General features: G+C 53.1%; 1 protein-coding gene across 2 annotated transcripts in view; it reads right to left on the bottom strand.

The window, feature by feature from the left end:
* LOC124231517 (high affinity cGMP-specific 3',5'-cyclic phosphodiesterase 9A) overlaps positions 1-21,206 on the bottom strand; it is an 89,551-nt gene that overhangs the window by 51,278 nt on the left and 17,067 nt on the right. For both annotated transcript variants that reach the window (XM_046648328.1, XM_046648327.1), the window contains exons 2-4: positions 9,445-9,515; positions 8,076-8,153; positions 932-975 (exon numbers count right to left, since the gene is read on the bottom strand). In XM_046648328.1, coding sequence (XP_046504284.1) covers positions 932-975; positions 8,076-8,153; positions 9,445-9,515 — 193 coding nt within the window. The remainder of the gene's footprint in view (positions 1-931; positions 976-8,075; positions 8,154-9,444; positions 9,516-21,206) is intronic.

Raw genomic sequence — 21,206 nt, 5'->3', positions numbered from 1 at the left:
TTACAAAGTTAAACATATACTTAATCATTTGACCCAGCAATCCAAGAGAAATGAAAAACACATGTCCCCATAAATGCTTGTACTTGAATGCTCATAGCAGCCTTATTCCTAAAAGCCCCCAAATGGAAACAACCCAGACGTCCTTCAACACATGACTGGATAACAAATTGTGGTCCATCCACACCACGGAACTCTACTCACCAGTAAAAAGAAATGAACCACCGATACATACAACACACGGATGAGTCTCAAAAACATTAGGTTGAGACAAAAAAGAGTACACATTCTATGTATTTTTTTTTATAGGAAACTCTCAAAAAGACAAATTTAACCTAATCAGAAAGCAAGTCAGTTGCTGACAGAGACCAGGAGTCAAGGGAGGGGGCTGACGGGGAAAGGGCACAGAGAACTTTTCGAGGTGATATAAACATTCTGTGTCTTGATTTTAGTGGCAGTAACAAAGGCGTATAAACTTTTCAAAGCTCATCAAAAATCATCAAAATATACAATTAAATGCGAGCATTTTATTATGCATAAATCATACATAAACAAAAGTGATAAAAAAAAATCGAAAAGGAAATGGGGTTTTAATAAAACACCGCTGACTATGTGAGGAATCCTAAGGGCTGGGTTACAAACGGCCCACCTTTGTGGCTCACCGTCTGAACGGGCAGGACAGGTGCTGGGCCCAGGAAGACAAGAGTGGAATGTCGCCCAGTGTCTGCTCAGTCCTCAGGGACAGGGTGCAGGGGGTCCCTGAGGACTGTCAACGGCAGAGTCTAAGACTGTCTCTGCAGTGGGATATGGCTTGACCTTCTGGAATAGTATCAGCCTTTAGATTCTAATGCTTAACTAAGACATATGCAATCGTAGGAGCTGCCTGGAGCTTTTTTTTTCCCTTTTCATTTAAAAAATGATAGCAGGGCCTTACCAGAGAGTTGCTTGATGGCCACGGGTCTCACTTTGTAGGGCGTGCTGCAAAAGAGAAGACAGGTCCACTGTGAGATGTCGTCACAGATGTTCGCGACACGTCTGGTACGAGAGATAAGCACTTGGGGTGAATTAGAATTCAGGGGATTAGGTTTTTTTTTGAAATCAGTTTCTTTGGATGTTCTGAGCTTCCTCATTCAGAATTCTAAATACTGTAAACACATAACTTAAAGGATGAAATTCCTCGATAATGTTCATATTTGCCCAATAAAACAAATTTTGTGATGAGTCCCACTACTGCTCGGGTGTTGAGTGCAGGTGGGATAGCAAAGACTCTGCCAGAATTGCCCATGTCATCCCGACACCTGACTGATGGACGGCGGCCCTCTCTCCTTCGCTTGTTTGAGCTCCTGGCAACTGCGTCTCCCAGGTGCACGAGAGGATGGTGTCAATGACTCAGTCGAAAACGCACTATCATCCCGGCAATGCCATCCCGGGAATCGTGAACCCAGAAGGGGAAGGGAGAGAATTCTGGCGATGCGTACGACAGACAAAAGGTTACTGTCGCGGATATACGAGGACCTCTGGCGAAAGGGGAGGAAAAGACAAGCCAGTGGAAAACAGGCAAAGAGTAGGAACAGAGAAGAGCCGACAACAATAAAAAATTTTTAAAAGTCACCTCAAGAGAGATGCTGTATTTTTATCCAGCAGTTTAGTAAAATTCCAAAACCTGGTAAGAGGAATCTATGAGGACACAAGGCACCCGGGGCTCGGGAGCAGTGCTGGTGGGAGTATGGACGGCCACCTCCTTGGGAAGACCAACCTAGCGACCCCGATTAAAATTTATAATACATCACGCTTTGTCTCAGCACATGAATTCAGGAACAAATGTGCCACATGAAGCATTAGTACACGGCGGAGACTTTCAGATGTCATTTGTTCATGCCATCATTCATTCATTCAATAGACTGTTTACCAAGCGCTCATTGCTATCAGGTACTGGTCATGTAAGAAGACAAAAATGCTCCTGCCCTCAGGAATTGACATTGCACCTTCAAGTCCATGTTGGAAGGATGTGTATTACTGAATTGCTTGAACAGCTAAGCACTAGAAATATTCCGGCCCCCTCCACTCAGGGGACGGGTGACACCTTAACCGCCCCAGGGGAGCATCATTTTGGGGTTAAAGATGAAGATAAGTGTGCAAGTGTTGACCTGGAGGTATGCCCAGCACATCCCGTTAGCTAGACACGGCAGTTACAGAGTAACGGAGAGTGGGCTCAGTTCTGGGGAAAGAAACAAGAGAATTTGGAGGGATCCACACACATCAAACCAGTAACAGTGATCAATCGGGGCGACACCTGTGGTTTCATGGTCATAGCCAACAAGGAAGATTTTCACAATGAAAACACTGATGAAGTATAAAAATACAAACTGCGTGGCACTGCGGAGGGTGGGCACACAACTCCGTGGCGTCCAGTGTTCCTGCCTCACCCGTGAGGGATCCCTCCGGGCGTCATGCGTCAAGAGGTGAGTCCACACCTTCGCATCTCCCACTCGAGTTCCTGCTCCCGCTTAGGAAAAGGCCCTGTTTCACAGTCTTCTGCAAGCTGGTTATTTGGGACTCGGGGTTCATTTCTCTACAGAGACTGTCAAATGGTGTTCGGGTCCCGGCAGATCAGGTAACACCTTATTTAGAATCCAAGTGGGTTTGAAGTGTGGCCTGCTGTGTAGAGCAGGTGACCCACAGGTGGGTGTTGCCCTGAGCGGGTGGGCAGGGCCTGGCGAGGGTGGGCACTGAGTCAAGGTTGTTTTTAATGGCCTTATACTAATGCTAATGTGCCGAGCAGGGCAATTCCATCATCCCACTGGATTCTCCCAGCAACCCTCAGCCTCACCATCTCGCAGGTGTAAGAGCCTAGAGCTTAGGGAGGTCAAGGAGTGAGCGCCGGAGCCTAGCTTTGAACCAGATGTGACGTGCAGCGTCCACACCCTGGGCCGTGTGTCAGTGCTGCCCAGAGCGAGAGGAGCGCAGTGCTGGTATGGGGAGGACGAGAAGAGAAGGGGCTCCAAGAGCTAAGGCGAGGTGGTAGTCACCTCCTTCCTCTCCTCTCTCCTCCTCCCTCGGTTTCTCACCGCCTCTCTGTCTCCAGGCTGCAAGCACCACTGATGTTGGGGCAGTGGGTGGGGAAAGGGGAGCCCAGGGGCTTGCCCATCCTCCCCCCTGCCCTCCCCTCCTCCTCCTTGGCCTTCAGCCCTTAAATCAGTGTTGGGGGGCAAGAGGTGGTGACAAGGTGCAGAAGAGGTACGGGAGGTGGACGAGGGTGGGATGGACAACAAAGCAGGCTCCATACAGGTGCGGCGGGCAGGGAGAGATGGAGCAGGATGTCCCTGTGGCTTTCCCATGTCAGAGGCGCTGAGGACAGATGCCCTGTGGACAGGACTCAGGGATGGCTTATGAGGAGACCCTTCCATGGCCACACGCATCCTGGGATTTCCTGTCAATCGGAACAGAGCCTCAGCTCTCCCTAAAAGCCTGTTTGAGCCTGAAAAAGTGCACAGAGGATAACCTCTCCCAGAGTCCACCGAGCTGGGGGTGGGAACCCCTGGGTCAGTAACTGGAGCACAGCGGACGTGGGACTGGACGTGGAGACTGAAAGCTCCGGGCACTTGCAGGAACCTTGCAGGCTTGTGGGCCAAACATCCTGGGTTGAGTTTCTTGGCCCCTCAAGATTACTCTTGGCTCCTCGCTCCTTAATCCTCTTGATTCCCAATGACAGCAACGTTCTCAGAAGACTTACATTGCTTCCATGATTGAATCAGCTCCTGGTTCGGTCTAAATTGAGTTGCATTGTCGTCGTTCTCTTCCCCAACAACAAAATTGACATAAACCACCCTCTCTTCAAAGGAGATAAACTTGCCTTGAACTTTTATTGTATTTGTGTTTTTTCAAAATGTCACTGCCTGGCTCTAAAACCTCTTCTCAAGCACGTTTAGCGAGAGAAGGAGCCGGGAGTCAGGCTGGAATCCAGGAGGCCTTTGGAGCCGGGGGAGCGGCCGCATGTGCTATCCTCACGGGTGCACAGCCGTTTCATCCTGGAGGGAGCTACGCGTGAGGCTAAAACCGTAAATGAAAGGCGTGTGTGTCTGTCACACACGTGCTGTGTCATTCTGCCCTCTCCACATGCCCTGCCAGACGCCCCATCTCTTCCTCACACTCTTTAAGCATCTGTTTCTCTCCTTCGGCGAGGACTGGTAGTGGTGGAAATGGATGGGGTAGAGCTGTCAAGAAGTGACACCTCCATTGGCTGGACACTGTGGTATCCAGAATGTCCCCCTGTCCGGAAAGGAGCATTTGGACCACACAGCTCAGGGTCCCTCGGAGCATTATCTGAATGAGTCGGGATGTGTGTCTATGTACAGTTGTTGGCCATTAGGAGTCGAGACGGCTTGGTGGTCAGTCATCTTTCCGACCAGCTCCCTGTTAGATTCGAGTCCCTCTGACTTATGTATATAGGTCTCAGGTGATTTAAAATGCTGATCTGAATGCTCCCTGATACGACAGAAAAGCCAGGAGGCCTGGGAAAGGTTAGGGGACCCAGTGGATTCCTGCCGTGGGGTCCGCAAGGAGGGTGGGAATTCAGCCAGGGCAGAGGCAGGAAGTGACGGGGTGTTTGTGGATGGAGAGTGACACATTGGCTGTTGTGGGGACTCATGCAGGTCAGCCGACCTGGCGGCCAGTGTTTTAAGGTGGATTGGGGCCAGACGTTCCAGATGGAGGAGTCTGGATGATGTCCTGCGGCTGATGGCCACTGGAGAAGGCCGTGCTGGGGAGCGACAGGAGGAAAGCTGTGTTTGAGGCGGATTTTTCTGGAAGGCGGATGGGACTCTACTGAGGGGTGTCCGGAGGCACAAACCAGGGGTCTGAGCACCGGGAAGCCCAGACGTGAGATAAGACAGTCTAAACTCGGGGTCGGCTGAGGTTCTCTAAGGAAGGCATTAAGGCAAGAAGGAGACTCCGAAGGTCATGGTATTTGGTTTGAAATGAGGGGCAGGGAAGGAGCCAAAGAGTTGAGGCATAAGAGATGGGGCAGCTGGGACCCCCACTTCCGATCAGTATCCAGGCGGTCACAGTTGAGAGCCCCTGGAATTTGGAGAAGAGATCACGAAAGTCCCCCCGGGAGCGGGGAACCGGGAACACTCTCAGCACCGGCGGACGCACCAGCACCTGCCGGCTGGCCCCTCCCACGAGGTGTTCCTGAGTCTGAGGCTGGGGAGACAAGGAGGTGACCAGTCCATGCAGGATGGCTGCAAGGTCTTCAGAAGTGCAGGGAGCTAGAGAGGCAACCTGAGCAACTGCACCGTCGACTTGGCAATTTGCTAGGAAGAAGCTAGATTTATCCAGGACTGTCCGAGAAGAGAACACCCTGTGCTGGGGAGATGTGACTTTCTGGTCACTGGAGGGCTGAGCACCAACCTGGGTCAAGAGTGTTTCTTAGGTTTTCCGCACTTTGCATCACCAGTTCTCACCCGGGCTGGGATTCGAGTCACTTGGGGAGCTTTAAAAAATTCGCATTTAATTGGTCCTAGGAGGAGTCTGGGCATCAGTGACTTCTTGAAGATCCTTGATGGTTGTAATCTGCAGCCAGGGCTGGAAGTCACTGGTTTATCTGGACTTGTTTCTACTGCGCACGTTTAGAACGGATGGGACCCCCAAAGGCAGTCGAGACACAGAGCTGATAGGAGGCCTCACTACGGGTGAGACAGGATTGAAATGAAGGGGGGCCGAGAGCACCCACATTTCACAAGGCTGAGACACAGATCGGGGAGAAGCCCGCGGAGGAAGCAGTTCCAAAATGACAAAGGTCCCCCACCTCCAATGCAGGGAGAAGGCAAAGGGGCTGAAGCAGAGAAAAAGCCCAGTGGTCAGCACAGTGATTCTGAAGGCGTCCTGACCACCGTCAGCATCGTCACCTGGAACCTGCAGAAGCGCCAGTTCTGGGGCCCCACCCAGACCTCTCCAATCAGAAACGGAGGGGGGGAGAGGGAGGGAGGAGGGGCGCTCTGCTTCAACAAGGCCCCCCAGCTGGTGGTGCTGATGGCCCGCTGGTTCGGGAGCTTGGTGACCTTTGAGTGCACAACTGGCAACTCTGTGAAGGGAAAATGGTAGAGACTCATGTAAACCAGGGTTCTCAACCTGGCCACCACGGACATTTGGGGTGGAGAAGTCTCTGGGGAGGGGCCGTCCTGTGCACCATAGGACGGGGAGCAGCATCCCTGGGCTCTGCCCACCAGATGCCAGGAGCACCCCGCTCCCTCGTTTGTGACAACCTGTCTCCAGACCCTGCCATTGTCCCCTGGGGGACAAAACTGCCCCCAGCTGAGAAGCGCTGGCACAGAATGAAGTACCAAACCAGATATGATGGGTGACAAAGTATGAATCGACAAGCTACACAGACAGACTGCTTCAATTCAGGAAAAGCTTAGTTTCCTCAGTCAGAGACGAGCGTGCCCTGACAAGGCACTGGCGTTAATGAAATTTCCCCTCTGACAAGATCATTTCAGTCTTGCGGACGTCAGGGTGACAGTTCACTCGGTGACTTTCCTCTGACGGGCTCGCGATGAGATTTACAAGAATCTCACTGGAGTCTTTGGGGAGCCAATTAGCACGGCTCCTTCCGGGAGCCTGGCGCCGGTGATCAGAGCGAGAGCGCGCAGGGGCATGATGGAGGGAATTCTTCAGGGAGACGGATGGGCACAGCGGGAGGGGGCGGCCTGGTCAAAGCATGCAGGTGCACGGGGAGGGGCGGGCGGGCGCAGGCCACTGAGCACAGGGACAGCCGTGGCTGCTAAGACTTTCCAGGAATTTGTGCCTCCCACAGGGTTTCTTATTTGATTGGCTCCCTGCAGCAAAGCCTTAGCTGTCCTCAAGAGGGTTTTTGCCCCTGCCCAGGGCCGGGGAATCCTGCACCTGCTCGGGGTGGATGGCTGACAGGCTGGCTTCTAGGAGCAGGAGGAAGAGAAGCAGGTGCCCCACCCCTGGGTGCTCTCGTGTGCACACCTCGGGTGGGGAGAACCTCCAGTGGAGGTCCTAGGCCACCGCATCACATGGAGCCCCAAGATTTCCAAGCTGTCATGAAGCAGCCGTGGGCCTCCAGTTGCTGGGGCACGCGAGGTCTGCCTGGTGCAAACTTTCTCCTGCAGGCTCAGCCCGGCTGGCGTGCTTCAGTCGGGCGGGGCATCCCAATGACCAGACTAACACATGTCCCTCGGAGGGGACATCCAGTGAGGAGCAGGTGTGACAGGCAGGGGTCCTGAGGGCACCCCCGTGCCCAACCAGGCTCTTGCACCCCGGCCTTGCAGGATACCCAGTTTAAATTCTGCCTCGCCCAGCCAGGCGAATATAAGCGCAAATATAGGGCACAAATAGGAGGGAGGCCCCCAGGGACTTGCCAGGCCGCTAGGTGCAGGGGCTGGTCACTGGTTGGAAGGGCCCCTGCTCAGAGGCCTTGTCCTTCTTCAGGCCACACATGGCCGCTTTGCCAATTTACATATGTGCACAAACACCTCTACTACCTGCAGATTTACTTTCCAGGCCTCCCGTAGTTCCCGCTCCTCCGCCGCCGCAGGCTACCTCCCCGCTCCTATGCAGAGTGGTCCCGTGGTCCCACGGGAAGCACGTGGTCCTCCCAGGACTGGCCCCAGTGGGTAAATGAGAAATGTCCTCCAGGTGCTCTGGTCAGGAAATCTCCTGCAGCCCTCCCCGAGGTGGACAGCAGGGCGGTTAATTCAGGGGTCCTAGGACCTGGCTCTGCTACTTGTCACTCAGCCTCTCATGCCTCAGTTTCCCCCTCTGTACAACGGTAATAACGACAGCACCTCTTCAGAGGGCTCTTGTCAAGAACTGAATGTGGAGTCCTCAGAAAGGTTCCTTGCTTTCTGGAAAGTGACCGGTCCTGCACAGGAACAAGCCAAATTAAGCCTCTTCACATGCTCTCCCATCCCGAGCCTCCCATCTTTGGTTTAAATTCAGATTTTCCTACAGCAGTAAATGAACAAAACAACCACCGAGACCCTCCCACGTGTGCAGGGAAGTGCCAGAGACCCCATGAGAGCAAGGAGCTGACGAAGCCGCCAGCTGCTTACCGTTCTGAATTTGCGGGCATGGTGGGGTCGATGGAGACCATGGCGTCGTCCGTGGTCAGGAGGGAGATGGTCGTGTTCCTGAAAGACACGCTGAGTCAGTGTTCTCACCCGTGGCATTCCCACCCTGGGGCTCACCCTGGAATTGGGGCCTCACACGAGATGGGAGCCCTCAAGCACAAGCACACGAGTACCAGGGATGGGCCCACCCAAAGGGCCGAGAGGCGCTGTCCTCGAGACGTGACATTCCATTTGTAAATGAGGTGACACGGCCGTGGCTCATTCTACATGCACTGTTGATTTTAAAGTAATTAAAAATGGGACTTGGAGAAAGTCTAATTTACTGAGTTGAGAGATCAAAAATAATGGGTAAAATAGAAAGGAACATTTGTATCGGCCAAGGATGACTTTTGCCTTCCTATGTCCAGTCCCTTTGGGAATCCACTCAACAGGCATAAATCTCTCCCACGACACAGTCTTTGGTGGGTGAGTTGAGCTCCCTCAGCCTCCCGTCTCCGGGGGCCTCTTAGCCGTGTGATCTTGACCACCTTACTTAAGCTCTCTGGTCTTCCGCTGTGTATTTTTAAAATCTGAGCAATGGGAGTGATCTGGAATCACAGGGTTACTATAAAGAATAACTCACGTACACTTCTTAGCACAGGGCTTGATATACGGTGCCAAAAGATGCCCCAAACTACGGGCTGTTTTGCTGCTACAAACTGCCATTTGCCGTCATGTCAGGATTTTCGCACCTGTCTGTGGACTGCTATTGTCCTCATCGCTCGCCTGCCCGACTGGATCCTAACCTCACGGTTAACTGCCACGCCAAAGCCACTCCTGGTCACTCTTGATAATCGGAAAGTTAGGATAGAAGACCCACGTGCTCAAACAAACTGTTGGTTTGGGAAAATAACTCTTCTGGAATTCTGAGGATCCCATAAGGTAGGTTACGGGTCAACGCATTTCTGAAGTGAGTCTTTTCCTAAACGTTGATCTGGGACGACCCCTCCTGAGGTAGAAAAGGCACCAGCTGGGTTTTTGGGGCTGGGGGGGGGGCCAAAGCCAGACACACCCACCCCCCTTTAACCTTCCTCCAAAAGCAAATGAATAAATGAAAGGAAAAAACCCTCTTATAATGGTAGTTTCTGCCTGCTTCTGCCCAATGGTCACCTCTGTGTAGACACAGCTGGGGTGGCTGGGGTCAAAACCCCCAGGCTTCACACCCGCGTGCAAGGCGAGCCCACTGGCTCTTCCTCACCTCTCATCCCTCATACTGGGCGACTGCCCTTCCTAGGGACCTTCCTGTCAAGGTGAACTAAAGGTGTGGAGCAGAATGGCGTCCTTCTAGCAGGGACGGTTCTGGCTCACTCACCGAGGCAGGCCGGTGGCGATGCAGAACAGGTCCATGATGTCGCTGGAGTTGCAGTACTTGCTGAAGACCACCTACAAAACAGAAGCAAGGGGGCGTGAGGCGTGGGCGGGAGTGGGGCCGCTGCTTCCACCGTGAGGCCCGATTCCATGCGCTTTCCCTCTGGTCCCAACCTGCAGGTTTCTTTTAAAAGGAGAAAATACAACCGTGGACACTGGAATGTCACACGTCCGTCCTTCCATGTAGTCCATCCATCCAGGTCGAAAAAGTTATTTCTTTTGTTCACTGGAAAGCGTTGTGAAAAATAGAGCCATCACCTATGTAAACGCACCTGCTGCCACAAGCCCATCATTGGTGATGTGTGACACACCGACTGACAACCCTGGCTTAATGACATTGCATCATCACAGGGGGTCTCCAATGACCTCGTGGGGACCATTAGATAAAAAAAATTTTAAGGCCGTTAGCTTAAAAAAAAATTGTGGGGCCGGCCCCATGGCTGAGCGGTTAAGTTCGTGTGCTCTGCTTCGGCAGTCCAGGGTTTCGCCACTTCAAATCCTGGGCACGGACATGGCACCACTCATCAGGCCATGCTGAGGTGGCATCCCACGTGCCACAACTAGAAGGACCCACGACTAAAAATACACAACTATGTACCAAGGGGCTTTGGGAGAAAAAGGAAAAATAATAATCTTAAAAAGAAAATTGTCTTTTAGGATTTGAGGCTGAGGTTGTACGACTAAATCAGACAGAGAGATAATGAGAACAGATCTGGCGTGACCCGCTGTCCTCCACAGTAAAGCCAGTCATGCAGGAGGTATAGCGCCCATTGCCCCGGCTGGACAGGAGAGACAGGCATTTGCATCAGCATCTTTCGTCCAAGGGGTCCCGACTGTGAGTCTCGACTCAGGAATCCCTCCCTAGAAGGGGCTTCAAGTACAGCGAGGGCTGACGTTCTCCAAGGCTGGACAGCGCGTGGGACAGTCCATGCCAAGGCCCCCCATTTCCTCACGATAGATGTTTTCCTTCTAAACTTCCCTGGTGAAGTGCTGTGCAGGCCCCCTGTGCCTGTCAGCTCTGGGCCCTGGCCGTGGGTGAGAAGCAGGCCTGAGCAGCGTGGTTATTTCTCAGCGCCCGGAGCCCCGTTTTTTCAGCAAAGACCAGTGTGCCTCTTCCTTCACTGGAAACAGTGAAATACAGAAGCAGCGTTTTCCCCCATAAACTCTGTCTCTCTGTGACTAACCCCACTTCCTGTGTGCTGCTGGCCTGGCAACGCTGACACAAAGCCAGCACGGCTTTCCCAGGCCTTGCTGTCTCTCCCCGTGGCATCTGCACCCTCGGTGATGACGCCATCGGTCTGCACTGTCCACCCTGCGGCCGCCATCCTGTCTCTGCCCTACCCCCGCCCTTCTCTCCAGCCCACGGGCACCCCTCCCCGGCAGCCCCCACCCCGTGCCACTGCTCTAAACTCCCCTTCCATCATGTCCTCCTCCCCTCTCCTTATTCCCAGCCATCAGGACGCACTGCCAGCTCCTCTGCGGCCTCCCGACCCCACTGCTGGAGGGGTCTTGCCTTCATCTGACTGTGTGTCGGGCCTGTATTTTCACGACGGCGCATCCCCAGCGGCCCCCAGCACGGGCCTTGAGCCATATGTATGCCCTGGCTTTTCCGGCTGTGCCGTGGGGCTGTGGTGTGGGAGAGCCGTGGCTGGGGCCCTGGCCATCATCCGCTGACACACGGGGGCCATCCTGAACCCTCGGGAGTCCGTTTCCATGTGGTGCATGGTGACTTTGTGGGTTTACTCCCGACGCCGTAAAAGGCAGGGGTGGGCTGAGTGGCAGGCACGGGGGCTGTGTCTTTGACACTCTTGGTCCGCCCGGAGACTTCCAGAGAAGGGCTAGGTGGCTCCCAGGTACGACCAGACACTCATAAGGAGCTGAGAGTGACCACAGGGGGTCGGTGCTGACACAGCCCTCCCCAGGGGACTGACCTGGAACCCGGCTCTCAGGCTCCCAGCCTTCCAGGTGGGAAGAAAGGCCAGAGGTCTTGGAATATTCTGGGGACCTTGACAAGAAAGGAGTTCCCCCAAAGCGCTAAGCACCGCAGTGAAATCTGGAGGAGACAGTCACGTGCTCGCCTTCCCGGCCTCGGGATAGCAGATAATAGCAGCCTTACAAAGTCCAATTACGGAGTCTCCCGGCGAGGCAGGCTCCAGAGGACCCATTTGGTACAAGGACACTCTCGCTGCCCCTCTGCAAATTATCCATCCAAACTGAGGCGGCCGGCCTTACTCTGTGATCCGGAATCACCTTTCTTTGAGACTGCTTTTGACAACTGTAAGAGAGGCTGTAAGGAAGTCTGGAACAAGCAGAAAAGAGTGCCTTGGGTGTCTCCAATAGGAAATTACGCTGCGGCCATCGGTGTATCCATTTCAACGTTCCTTTATGTGTGTAAATGTACGGTTCTTTGATTTCTCTCTCCAACTGGTGGTAACACCTCACCTGTGCCCTTGTTCAACTAACGAGTTAGGCAGAAATCTTTGACGCGTGGTCACTTTATATCCATGTGAGACCCACGCTTTTGCCTTATTTCCGTAGTTAGTAAGGCTTTAGCACGGTCAAAGCAGATGTGGAGCTGGGGTGAAGGAGCCGTGCGCCCCGACCTCGGGAGAGCCGGGACAGAGGTGTTCTTTGTGGGGGTCAGGAGAAGCTCCCCGGATCCGGTTTCCTGGCTGTGGGAAACCAGCCACGCCGGACACAAATGCTTGGTTGGCCAAGAAGACAGACCCCAGGCAGCCCTGTCAGGAGGGCACAAGGCTTTCTGTTCACACGTGGAATCATTTTGCAAATCCTTTATCCAGAAACAAGGAGCGAAAAAAAAAAAAAGGGGGGGGGGTGGTAAAATGAAATTCAAAAACGAGATGTGGAGGCAGCAAGATTAATGGAGAAATGAAGATCGATGTTTCCATGCAACTGGAGGCAGAGCGGGGTGGGAGTTTGTGAGCAAGCACAGCAGATCCCCCCAAACTCAGGCGGTTTGACTGGCAGCACCGTGATATTAAAACGAGACAAGAGAAACAAATGAGAACTCGGAGGGCCCCTCGTCTGCCGGATATTGCCCTTTCCTCATATTCAGCTGGGGCCTGAGAATGGCAGCGGGAACTTGGGCGTCTGGAAGCTCCTACTGCCTGCAGAACAGAAAGACTGATGTTCACCGAACGCGAACCACAAGCCAAGCCTCGTTCTAGGGGACCTCCACAAGGACACCGAGGCGCACAGCGCCGTGTGGGGCTCCCATGGGCCCAGCCAGTGGGTGGCACGTCAGGATCGCATCCCAGGCCATGGCCGTCCAGGCCGTCTGACGGCAACAGCTACGACTCCCAGGCCTCTGTGTGCACGGTCTTCAAACCAGCCTCCTCTTAGGGACAGGGTCAGGGAAAGAGTGGCACTTCCTGGAATTGGGAGCCCAGGCTTGTCCCTGCCAGTTCCTCCTTTTGTCCACTGGCTTCTCCCTCATAGACCCCTACTCCTCATGGGCAAGACCACAACTAACTATTTGGAAGCCTCAGTTTACCATTCCGTGAATGGGGTTGACCACATCAGCTCCACCTGCCTCTTGGGGCCGTGATGAGCAACGTGTGAGGGAACATGTTTGAAAGGAATCATCCAGAACACTGTTGCTTTAACACGAAACTCAATTTCAAACCATCTCAGTTGCCCATGAATCTCGTGGTTCCCTCTGGCTTTAAATTCCTGTGATTCTGCAGGCTCCGATGGGCTCCAAGTGGCTTAAACGCACCCAAAAGACTTTCTGCCACTTTTTTTTCGGCATTCAATTTTATTTTAGTAGGACTTAAATTTACAGACGGCAGGATTTCCAGAGCTTAAAGAAAGAAGGTCTAATTCAGCTCCTGTGTTCCCACTGCTTCTTGGGGAGGGAGCTACCCTCGACCCCTGAAAGGCAGGAATGGGGGCCCTGGGAGACCCCAAGCTGTGCACTCACAGCAGGACGGTCCCGCTGCTTTCCTGGGATTGATTGACAGTCAGTGAATATGGGGAAGAGAGACAAGTATCCCGGAGCACACGCAGGTTGACGAGACCTTCTGGCTCGGCTCACAGTTGGGACCATCAGCCCTGACACCCTCCTGTTGGGAGGCCCCAGGAAGTGGGACCCAGGGCTGTGGTCAGGGCTGTACCCTTCCAGCCAGGTTGGTTGGGTGGGGACATTTCGAACAGACACCCTCTAGGACTGTCCTCACAGGTGGGGATTTATGAGCGAGACCCAGGGGACTGCAGAGGTCAACCCACATTCATCGCAGCACGGGGTGCCTCCACCACCTGGCCGTCAGCGTGTGCTCCTTAGAGCCCTGGACAGGCATCCCTGGCTCCTGGTGACCCTGCCCCATCCCCAATACCCGACCTCTGACTCTCTGGCCAGTAATCACCCTTCCTCAGGAGAACTTTTACTAAGCAATTCTTAGCTGGTGGCCGTTAGGGTAAGCACAGGGTCACTGGAAGTCATGTTGGACTGACCACACTGGGTCACCCCCGAGATGAATAAGGAGGAGGGACAAGAGGGAGGCGTTGATCACAGAGGGCAGAGGGAGAGGAGCAGAGAGGGGGAGAGCCCAAGACCGCCCAGGCTTCCCGGTATCCCAGATTCTGGGGCTTTTTCCCAGCATCCTTACAGCAGCCTCTGGGTGAGCCCCCTCCCCACAACCACCGACCCCCATGCAAACCCAGGCCTTCTTGGATTGCATGAGAATGATTCTGTTTCTTGGCATCAGAAGTGCCTGGACCAATACACTTAGAAAAACAGGGCTGGTGACTGTGGAGCAGATGGCCAGAGGGCTGCCACGTCCAGGTGGCCTCCGGTTAAAGAAACAGGACAGGGCAGTTTCTCAAAGACAGGGACTGGCTTCTTCTCCACTCTGAGTCCAGAGGCCTCTTCCAGGGATGAGATTCTACTGATAAAACGCCCAGGGTTCTGTTTTCCTTTCTCCCCCTGGACACCGCATTCAGAGGCTCAGCGAGATGAGGATGCAGAAAGCGGCCCTTTGAGTTCCCATTTTCCAGCCACACATTGTGCTGTTTTCACGCCAAAGGGCAGCAGGACAGATGGGGTCTCCAGCCGCCACGGCAGCTCCAGATAATTGAGTTCCCCGATAGGAGGTCAGGCGGATGACGAATTGATCATCACTGAACTCCAGCTCCTGGAGGGCGTGCCGTGATCCTCCTGTAAATCCAAAGCCAGAATACAAGGGCTCCCCAGCTCCTTGGAGGGCTTCCAACCAGGACCTTCCACCAGGAAACATAGCTGGTATTTCAGCATGAGATGCACAGTGAGGGTGCAGAGGGGTATCGTGAGGGGAGAGGAGACCGAGTGAACAAGGAGCCCCCGAGATGCCCTGCAGTGGAAACAGGACTTTGATGGTGGGGGCACCAAATGGGTAACAGGACACGGCCCGGTGCCAGCAATGACGTGGGGCAGAGCGGGAGCTCCAGGCTCCAGAGAGACCAACAGAGGTGACGAGGTGTTCACCCACAGTCGGGGGCAGCTCCTCCTCTACTGGACCTTTTCCGGAAGGTTCTTCCACCTACTGAGTGGGCCCTGGCATCAGGGCTTCCTCATGCTCTGCGCATGAGAAGATGCTAGGGCTCCTCTGTGTCCACCTCCCGATTGAGGTTGCAACCTCCTAGCCCGGACCACGGAGGTCCAGGTGGCGGCTCTCCCGGCTGTCTGCACTGCATTTCCGTGAATCTTAAAGGCGCAGTGTTAAGCCCGTGGGCCCCGCCTTCCAGTTTGGAGGGACTGGGCCAGGGAGATACCTCTGGTGACCAGTCCTGCAATTCAGCAGCAGATGCACCACGGAGGAAGCTGCTGGACTGTGACATGCACAAGTTCTATGCAGCTCAGGCTCCAACCGGGGCCCCCGGGAGGGAAGGGGCTGGTGGGTGCCACTGCCCTGGTAGCACCCTGACTCCACTCCCAGCCTTTGCCTGTGGTCCCTGACCGTGGAACAAGGCAGGCCCGGCACCTGCTTTCACGTCCACTCCACAGACGGTCCCAGCTGCCACACCAGTCTGTTTTCAGATGTGGAGGCTGAGTTTGTTCTGGCGTGCCCGGAACCTGGGGCAGGCCGGCCCGGGGCGGATGCTCGGGAAACGCTGGCTGCACAGCAGCTGCTTTGGTCCATTTTTGCCAGATATCAGTTCTGGTTTTTGGAGTGTGCATTTAAGGAGGTACGCCCCTTTCAGGTACGACTTAAAGTTCACGCGTGAATTCACATATGTGAAAACCTTTTAAGTTTTAATGTCCATCATCTGCTCTCCTTTTGCTTCTCGCCTTTTCCATTTTTAAGGCGGTTGACCAAGGATCCACACGGGGGGACAACCACCCAGAGCTGGGCCAATTTGGTCCCAGCGTGCAGGGAGACCCTGGCTGCCTGGGGAGGGGGCTCAGGCTCCGGGAGCCAGGCAGGAATGCACGAGCAAGGGCAGCTGTAGCATTGTTTTATTTGGGCTCCACATATAAAAATGACTTGTCATTGTTGCTGCCCCATCTGCCCTTGTCATTTCGGTGTCTATACAGCCCAAATATGGTTGGCAGTGGCTGCTGAGGAAATTATTCCCTCTTCTGAGAAATTAGGAGCCGAGGCAGACGGAGCAGTAATAACGGAACAGAGCCACCCAGAAAGCAGGTACACACAAGCCCCCACGCCTCTCAGTGCCTCTCAGCCCTGTGCTGAGGCTTCTTCCAACATCTCCCACCCCGGGTGGGACCGCGGACCCCCAGCCCAGCTTCTTATTTCTATTTGAGGCACTTCCTCGCAGCTGCGGAGAACATTTCTCGCTGGGTTTGCCAATTCTAGTTTGGATTGGCATGAAGTCAGTGACCTCCAGAAACTGCGGTTTTCTCACACGGATATTTGTGGTGCTACGTTATGAAATGCTCCCGGTCCTGGACAAATGAGATAACCGAAAGGCAATTTCGGTTTGGATTGCTTTGCAGGCTGGGAAAGACAAAAACCACCACATCACAAAGGGAAAGTTCAGTTTGAGCATGTCAGGAGGGGACGAGGGGCTGGCAGGGTGGGAGGTGGGTGGAGGTGCCCTCCAGAGAGAGCAGTGTCCCTGGGAATTTGGGGGAACTTCCTTTGTGAGGCCAGCTGCAATCTTTTTCACCAAAGGATCCCACGAAGCTGGTAAACCAGGACGACACTAGACACTAGTTACCTTTCAAAATCACAAAAAACGTCTGCGTTACCTTTCAAAATCATTAAAAGACGATCTGTGTCAGGTAAGTCCTGCTTTTGGGGTCGGATGTTGTAAAACATGCAATTACGTGCATTGTCTGGCTGTTAACTGCTTATACCGACTGTGAAATGTTTTATTCAACTCCCTTAGCAACAGTCTTCCCAGAGCTTCTTTGAACTTGGAATAACGAATCTCGAGCAAAATTTTGCTCATTATAATTCTTCTACGGTCTTTGCCCCTAAGCGACTGTAAACGGCTCCAGCTGAAGATGGGAGGCCAGGTCTCCAGACACGGGGATGCTGAGCTCCGAAAGGCAGAGGGCAAGAAGGCACTTTGCCTTTTCCATCAAGCTGCCCTTCCCGAGGAGGGAGATGAGCGAGCTCTGTGTCTCTACACGGGCAAAGGGCTCCGTTTTTCTTCCTCTGGTTAATTAGAACTGGACGCCTTTTCCAGCAATGCTCACTCTGGCCCCTCCCTGCTGTTCACATTGGCTCTTGATCTGGACCCCCTGAGCATCTTACCTCTCAGCGTTAACGCTGGGTCATACTTTCATTTACTCTCGTCACTTGATGATCACGTTTATTAATTATAAATGTCAAGCTGACATCAGAAATCTCCACCCCACCAAAATAAGCCTACTGACTTCTAAACATAGCCAAGAAATTGAAGGCAAATAGTCAAACTGGCAATCATGGATGGAGAGCCAAAATCTAGAAGCAACTGGGACGCCCATCAATGGGTGAATATTAAACAAACCATGGCCCGTCTACGCCATGGAATGCTACCCTGCAATGGAAAGGAATGAATTACTGATACACCCAACAACTGGGATGGATCTCAAGGGATTTATGCTGAGTAAATAAAAACCAATCCCAAAAGGTTACATACTGTATGATTCACTTGACATTCTTGAAATGACAAAACTATAGGAATGGAGAACAGGTTAGTGTCCGCCAGGAGTTAGGGACGGGGTGGGCGGGGGTAGGGGATGGAGGAAGGAGGTGGGTGTGGTTATAAAAGGGATGGAACCATCCTACATCGTGACTGTAGCGGTGGCTACGAGACCCCACACACAGGATAAGATCGTACAGAACTCAAATGAGCACGAGAAAACGGGGAAAATGGGAATGAGGGGGTGGATGTCTTAGTGTTAGTGTCCTGGTCATGACACTGTTCTGGAGTTCTGCAAGATGTCCCCATCGGGGGAACCTGAGTAAGCGGTACACAGAGCTCTCTGTGGCATTTCTTACAACTGCATGTGAAACTACAACTGTCCTCAAGAGCTTATCTGAAATAAAATGATGGCACCAACTCTGGCTGGGGGTGGCGAAGGGGGCGCCCCTTGAGGAAGGTGCGTCCACGGAGCCCTGGTGGAAAGCAGGTGGCAATATGTGCGCCCTTTGACCCAGAATCCCGTTTCCAGGAATTGCTCTTAAGGAAATAATAAGAACAAACACAATAATAGGAGCATTTATTAAGTTCCAGGCATGGTTCCGGGCACTTTTCATGAATCAGCTTATCTTCACGGAGAGCCAGTTACCTCCCAGGTTTATGCCCAAACCACTGCCCTGCACTGCCAGTCTGCAAGCCAAGATGCACGGCGAGGGATGTTCTTCTGGTGTCATTTATTGCAGAGAAATGGAATTAAGCTAACTCTCTCATAAATGATGAAATGATTACATTTTAGTTAAGTCTCCATGATGGAACATTATATGGGTATTAAAATCATGTTTTTGAAGACTATTTAATGATATCTTGGAAAATACTGCTGATGTTAATGCTGAGTGAAAATGATCAGGATAAAAATTTATGTCAAAGAAAGCTACAAGCACACATACACACACACACACATTCTCACACACTCACAGGAGAAAACGGCAGCACGTGAGGTCCTGAAATGTTAGCAGCAATTTCCTCTCTCTGGAGGGAGAATGGGTTATTTTATTTTCCTTTTTATACTGCTCTGCATTTTTCAAATATTCTACAATGAATATGCACGGCTTTTATAATCAAGGAAAAAGTTATCTAGCTGTAGAAGCTGAGGTTATTAATTGATAACAGAACTGACTTAGGAACACTCCCTCCTAATGGCGTGCTGTAGTGCATTTATGTAAAATTCTTACGAGAGGGAAAAAAAAAGTCTTTACCATTTTTATTTGGAAAGAATACTCTTTGGCATGAAGCCAAGCTGATGAGAAAATTAAAAGACGGTGAAGCAGAGAAGAGGAATCAGAATTTAAATAGCATTGGCTGGGGGTGGGGGGAAGTGGTGCAGGAGTGGAGGGACCAGGAGAAAATCAGGGCAGTGGGAGAGTCGCAGAGAGAGTGGGGGGAATGAAAGAACAAGAATCTAGAGCAAAGAACGAGGCCGGGCACCTCCCGGGACGGAACAAGGAAGAACGTTCCATGGTCTGTGCCGGCCACGGGGACGCAGACCGAGCAACTGAACGAAGGAAGACCAAGGGTCTCGAGGGATCCCCTGTGGCGCCATGACCCCCAGGGCACCTGAGGCCACGCAGAGGGCAGCGGGGGGGCAGAGGAACTGTTCCCACCCCAACAGCCCCCGTGAGTCCGGAGACGCAGCCCACAGCCAGGCCTCATCCCCCAGGGGCCAGGACTTCCCGCTAAAGAGCTTCTAAAGCTTCAGGCCTTATCTGAAGGCCCCTGAGATCCAGGCATCTTTGAGACCCCGTCGAAGGGAGGTTTTTGGTGACCAGGAAAGGTGCCCCCTCTGAGAGGGCTGCATGAGTCGGGCCGGGGCCCCTCAGGGTCCAGATTCAGATGTCCACTCTTTAAGTCGATCTCCTAACCTCCTTCAGACACTCGATAAAGCGAGTGCTCAGCTGTGAAAACCTAAACATCAGTGCATTCCAGCAGGGACACATTATCTTCGGGGTCAGGTCCACTTGGCAGGTACCCACGAGGCTGCCCACGACCCCTGTCCTGAGACCCGAGTGCCTCGTAGATGCCTGCTGGCCGGCGAGGCGTAGGGCCGCCAGGACCACATCCGCAGAATCGTGCAGGTCAGGGGTCTCCTCAGGCAGCATTTTGGGGGCCAACAAACCGACCGAAAATAAGTGAGGCTGAGGCCAATGCGAGCCTGCGGCTGCCGTCCCAAACCCCCTGTTCCAAATGCAGTGCTCACACGGGGACCCTCTCTGCTTCCAGGAATTCTCCGGTGGGGGCTATAGATTTGAATTTACAGAATAAATGGATACTAATACACGACCTCTAACTGTTTATATGTTTTACATATTAGGATTACAGGTAACATTTTGTGAGAAAAAACAGTGCACTTGTGAAAATTGTGCAAACCACTAACTCTTTAGCCATCAGGACAGAGTAGGGGCCAGGCAACCAGATGGTTAGCAGAGTGCCCTGGGTGAGTGGCAGGCCCTGGGCTGGCCGGAGCCTGTGCTGTCCCAGCTGCCTCACATCCCCAGGATCGCCCCTGGCCGGTGTCGGTGTCACGCACTGCTCCAAGCACATGCAGGGCAGAGGGTGGGGAGGGAGGAGTCAGAGGCGTGAGTTCACATCCAGCTCCTCCTCTTACCAGCCTAACCCAGGACAGATTTCTCAATCTTTCTGGGGCTCTAATTCCTCAGCTGCAAGCGAGGATCATCAGCCCTCGCCCACGGGAGTACCAGGAGGAGGCATCACGCCACACCGAGGGCCTGGAGCACGTTGAGTGCTCGGTTAAGTGGTAGCTGTGATTACAGAAGGGGTCCCCTGAAACTCAGGCATGTCTGCCCTGGGGACAGAGAGGCTCCTCCTTGAGCCCCCAAAGGCCATTTTCACAATCAACAGGCATAGAGGACACACAACCCTAAAGTCAACATGTCAGTATTTCTGGGTGTTTCAGTAGAGATTGGAGAAAACGACATCTTCACTCGGGGCGGCCATCACAGGGCAGGCTCTGCGGGCTCTCCCTGACCTCCCTGTGCTGATTGTCAACCATGTCCAACCATGTGCAACGACAGCCGGGGTCGTGCCAACACAAACGTGTGGCAGTCAACAGGATCACCAGGTAGGATTTTAAAACCTCTGATAGGTTAAATGATCAATTTGATTTCACTCTGGTTAGTGGTAGTTTTTTATTCCATTAAACGTGGAAGGAAATCCTTGGAAGGTGAGGTCTTTGTGGGCAGGACCCAGGTCAGATGCTCACATCCCAACAGTGGGCACAGTAAAGCTGGCGCCTAAGTGTGCTCCCATGTGAATGAGTTGAGGCTGAATATTGAGACTGATGGTTTTATGTTACGCCACTGATGACACCAATATCACCACCCCCACCATTATTACCACCACTACTGCTGCCACCACCACCATAACCATCACCAACACCACCACCACAACCATTATTACCACCACTACCACTACCACTACCTCCACCATCACCACCACCACTACCACCACCTCCACCATCACCACCACCACTACCACCACCACCACCATCACCACCACCACTACCACCACCATCACCACCACCACTACTACCACCTCCACCAT

Source organism: Equus quagga, chromosome 21 (assembly GCF_021613505.1).
Source record: "Equus quagga isolate Etosha38 chromosome 21, UCLA_HA_Equagga_1.0, whole genome shotgun sequence".
Taxonomy (NCBI): domain Eukaryota; kingdom Metazoa; phylum Chordata; class Mammalia; order Perissodactyla; family Equidae; genus Equus; species Equus quagga.
The sequence above is the reverse complement of the archived record's forward strand: the minus strand, read 5'-3'. Positions and strand labels throughout refer to the sequence as shown.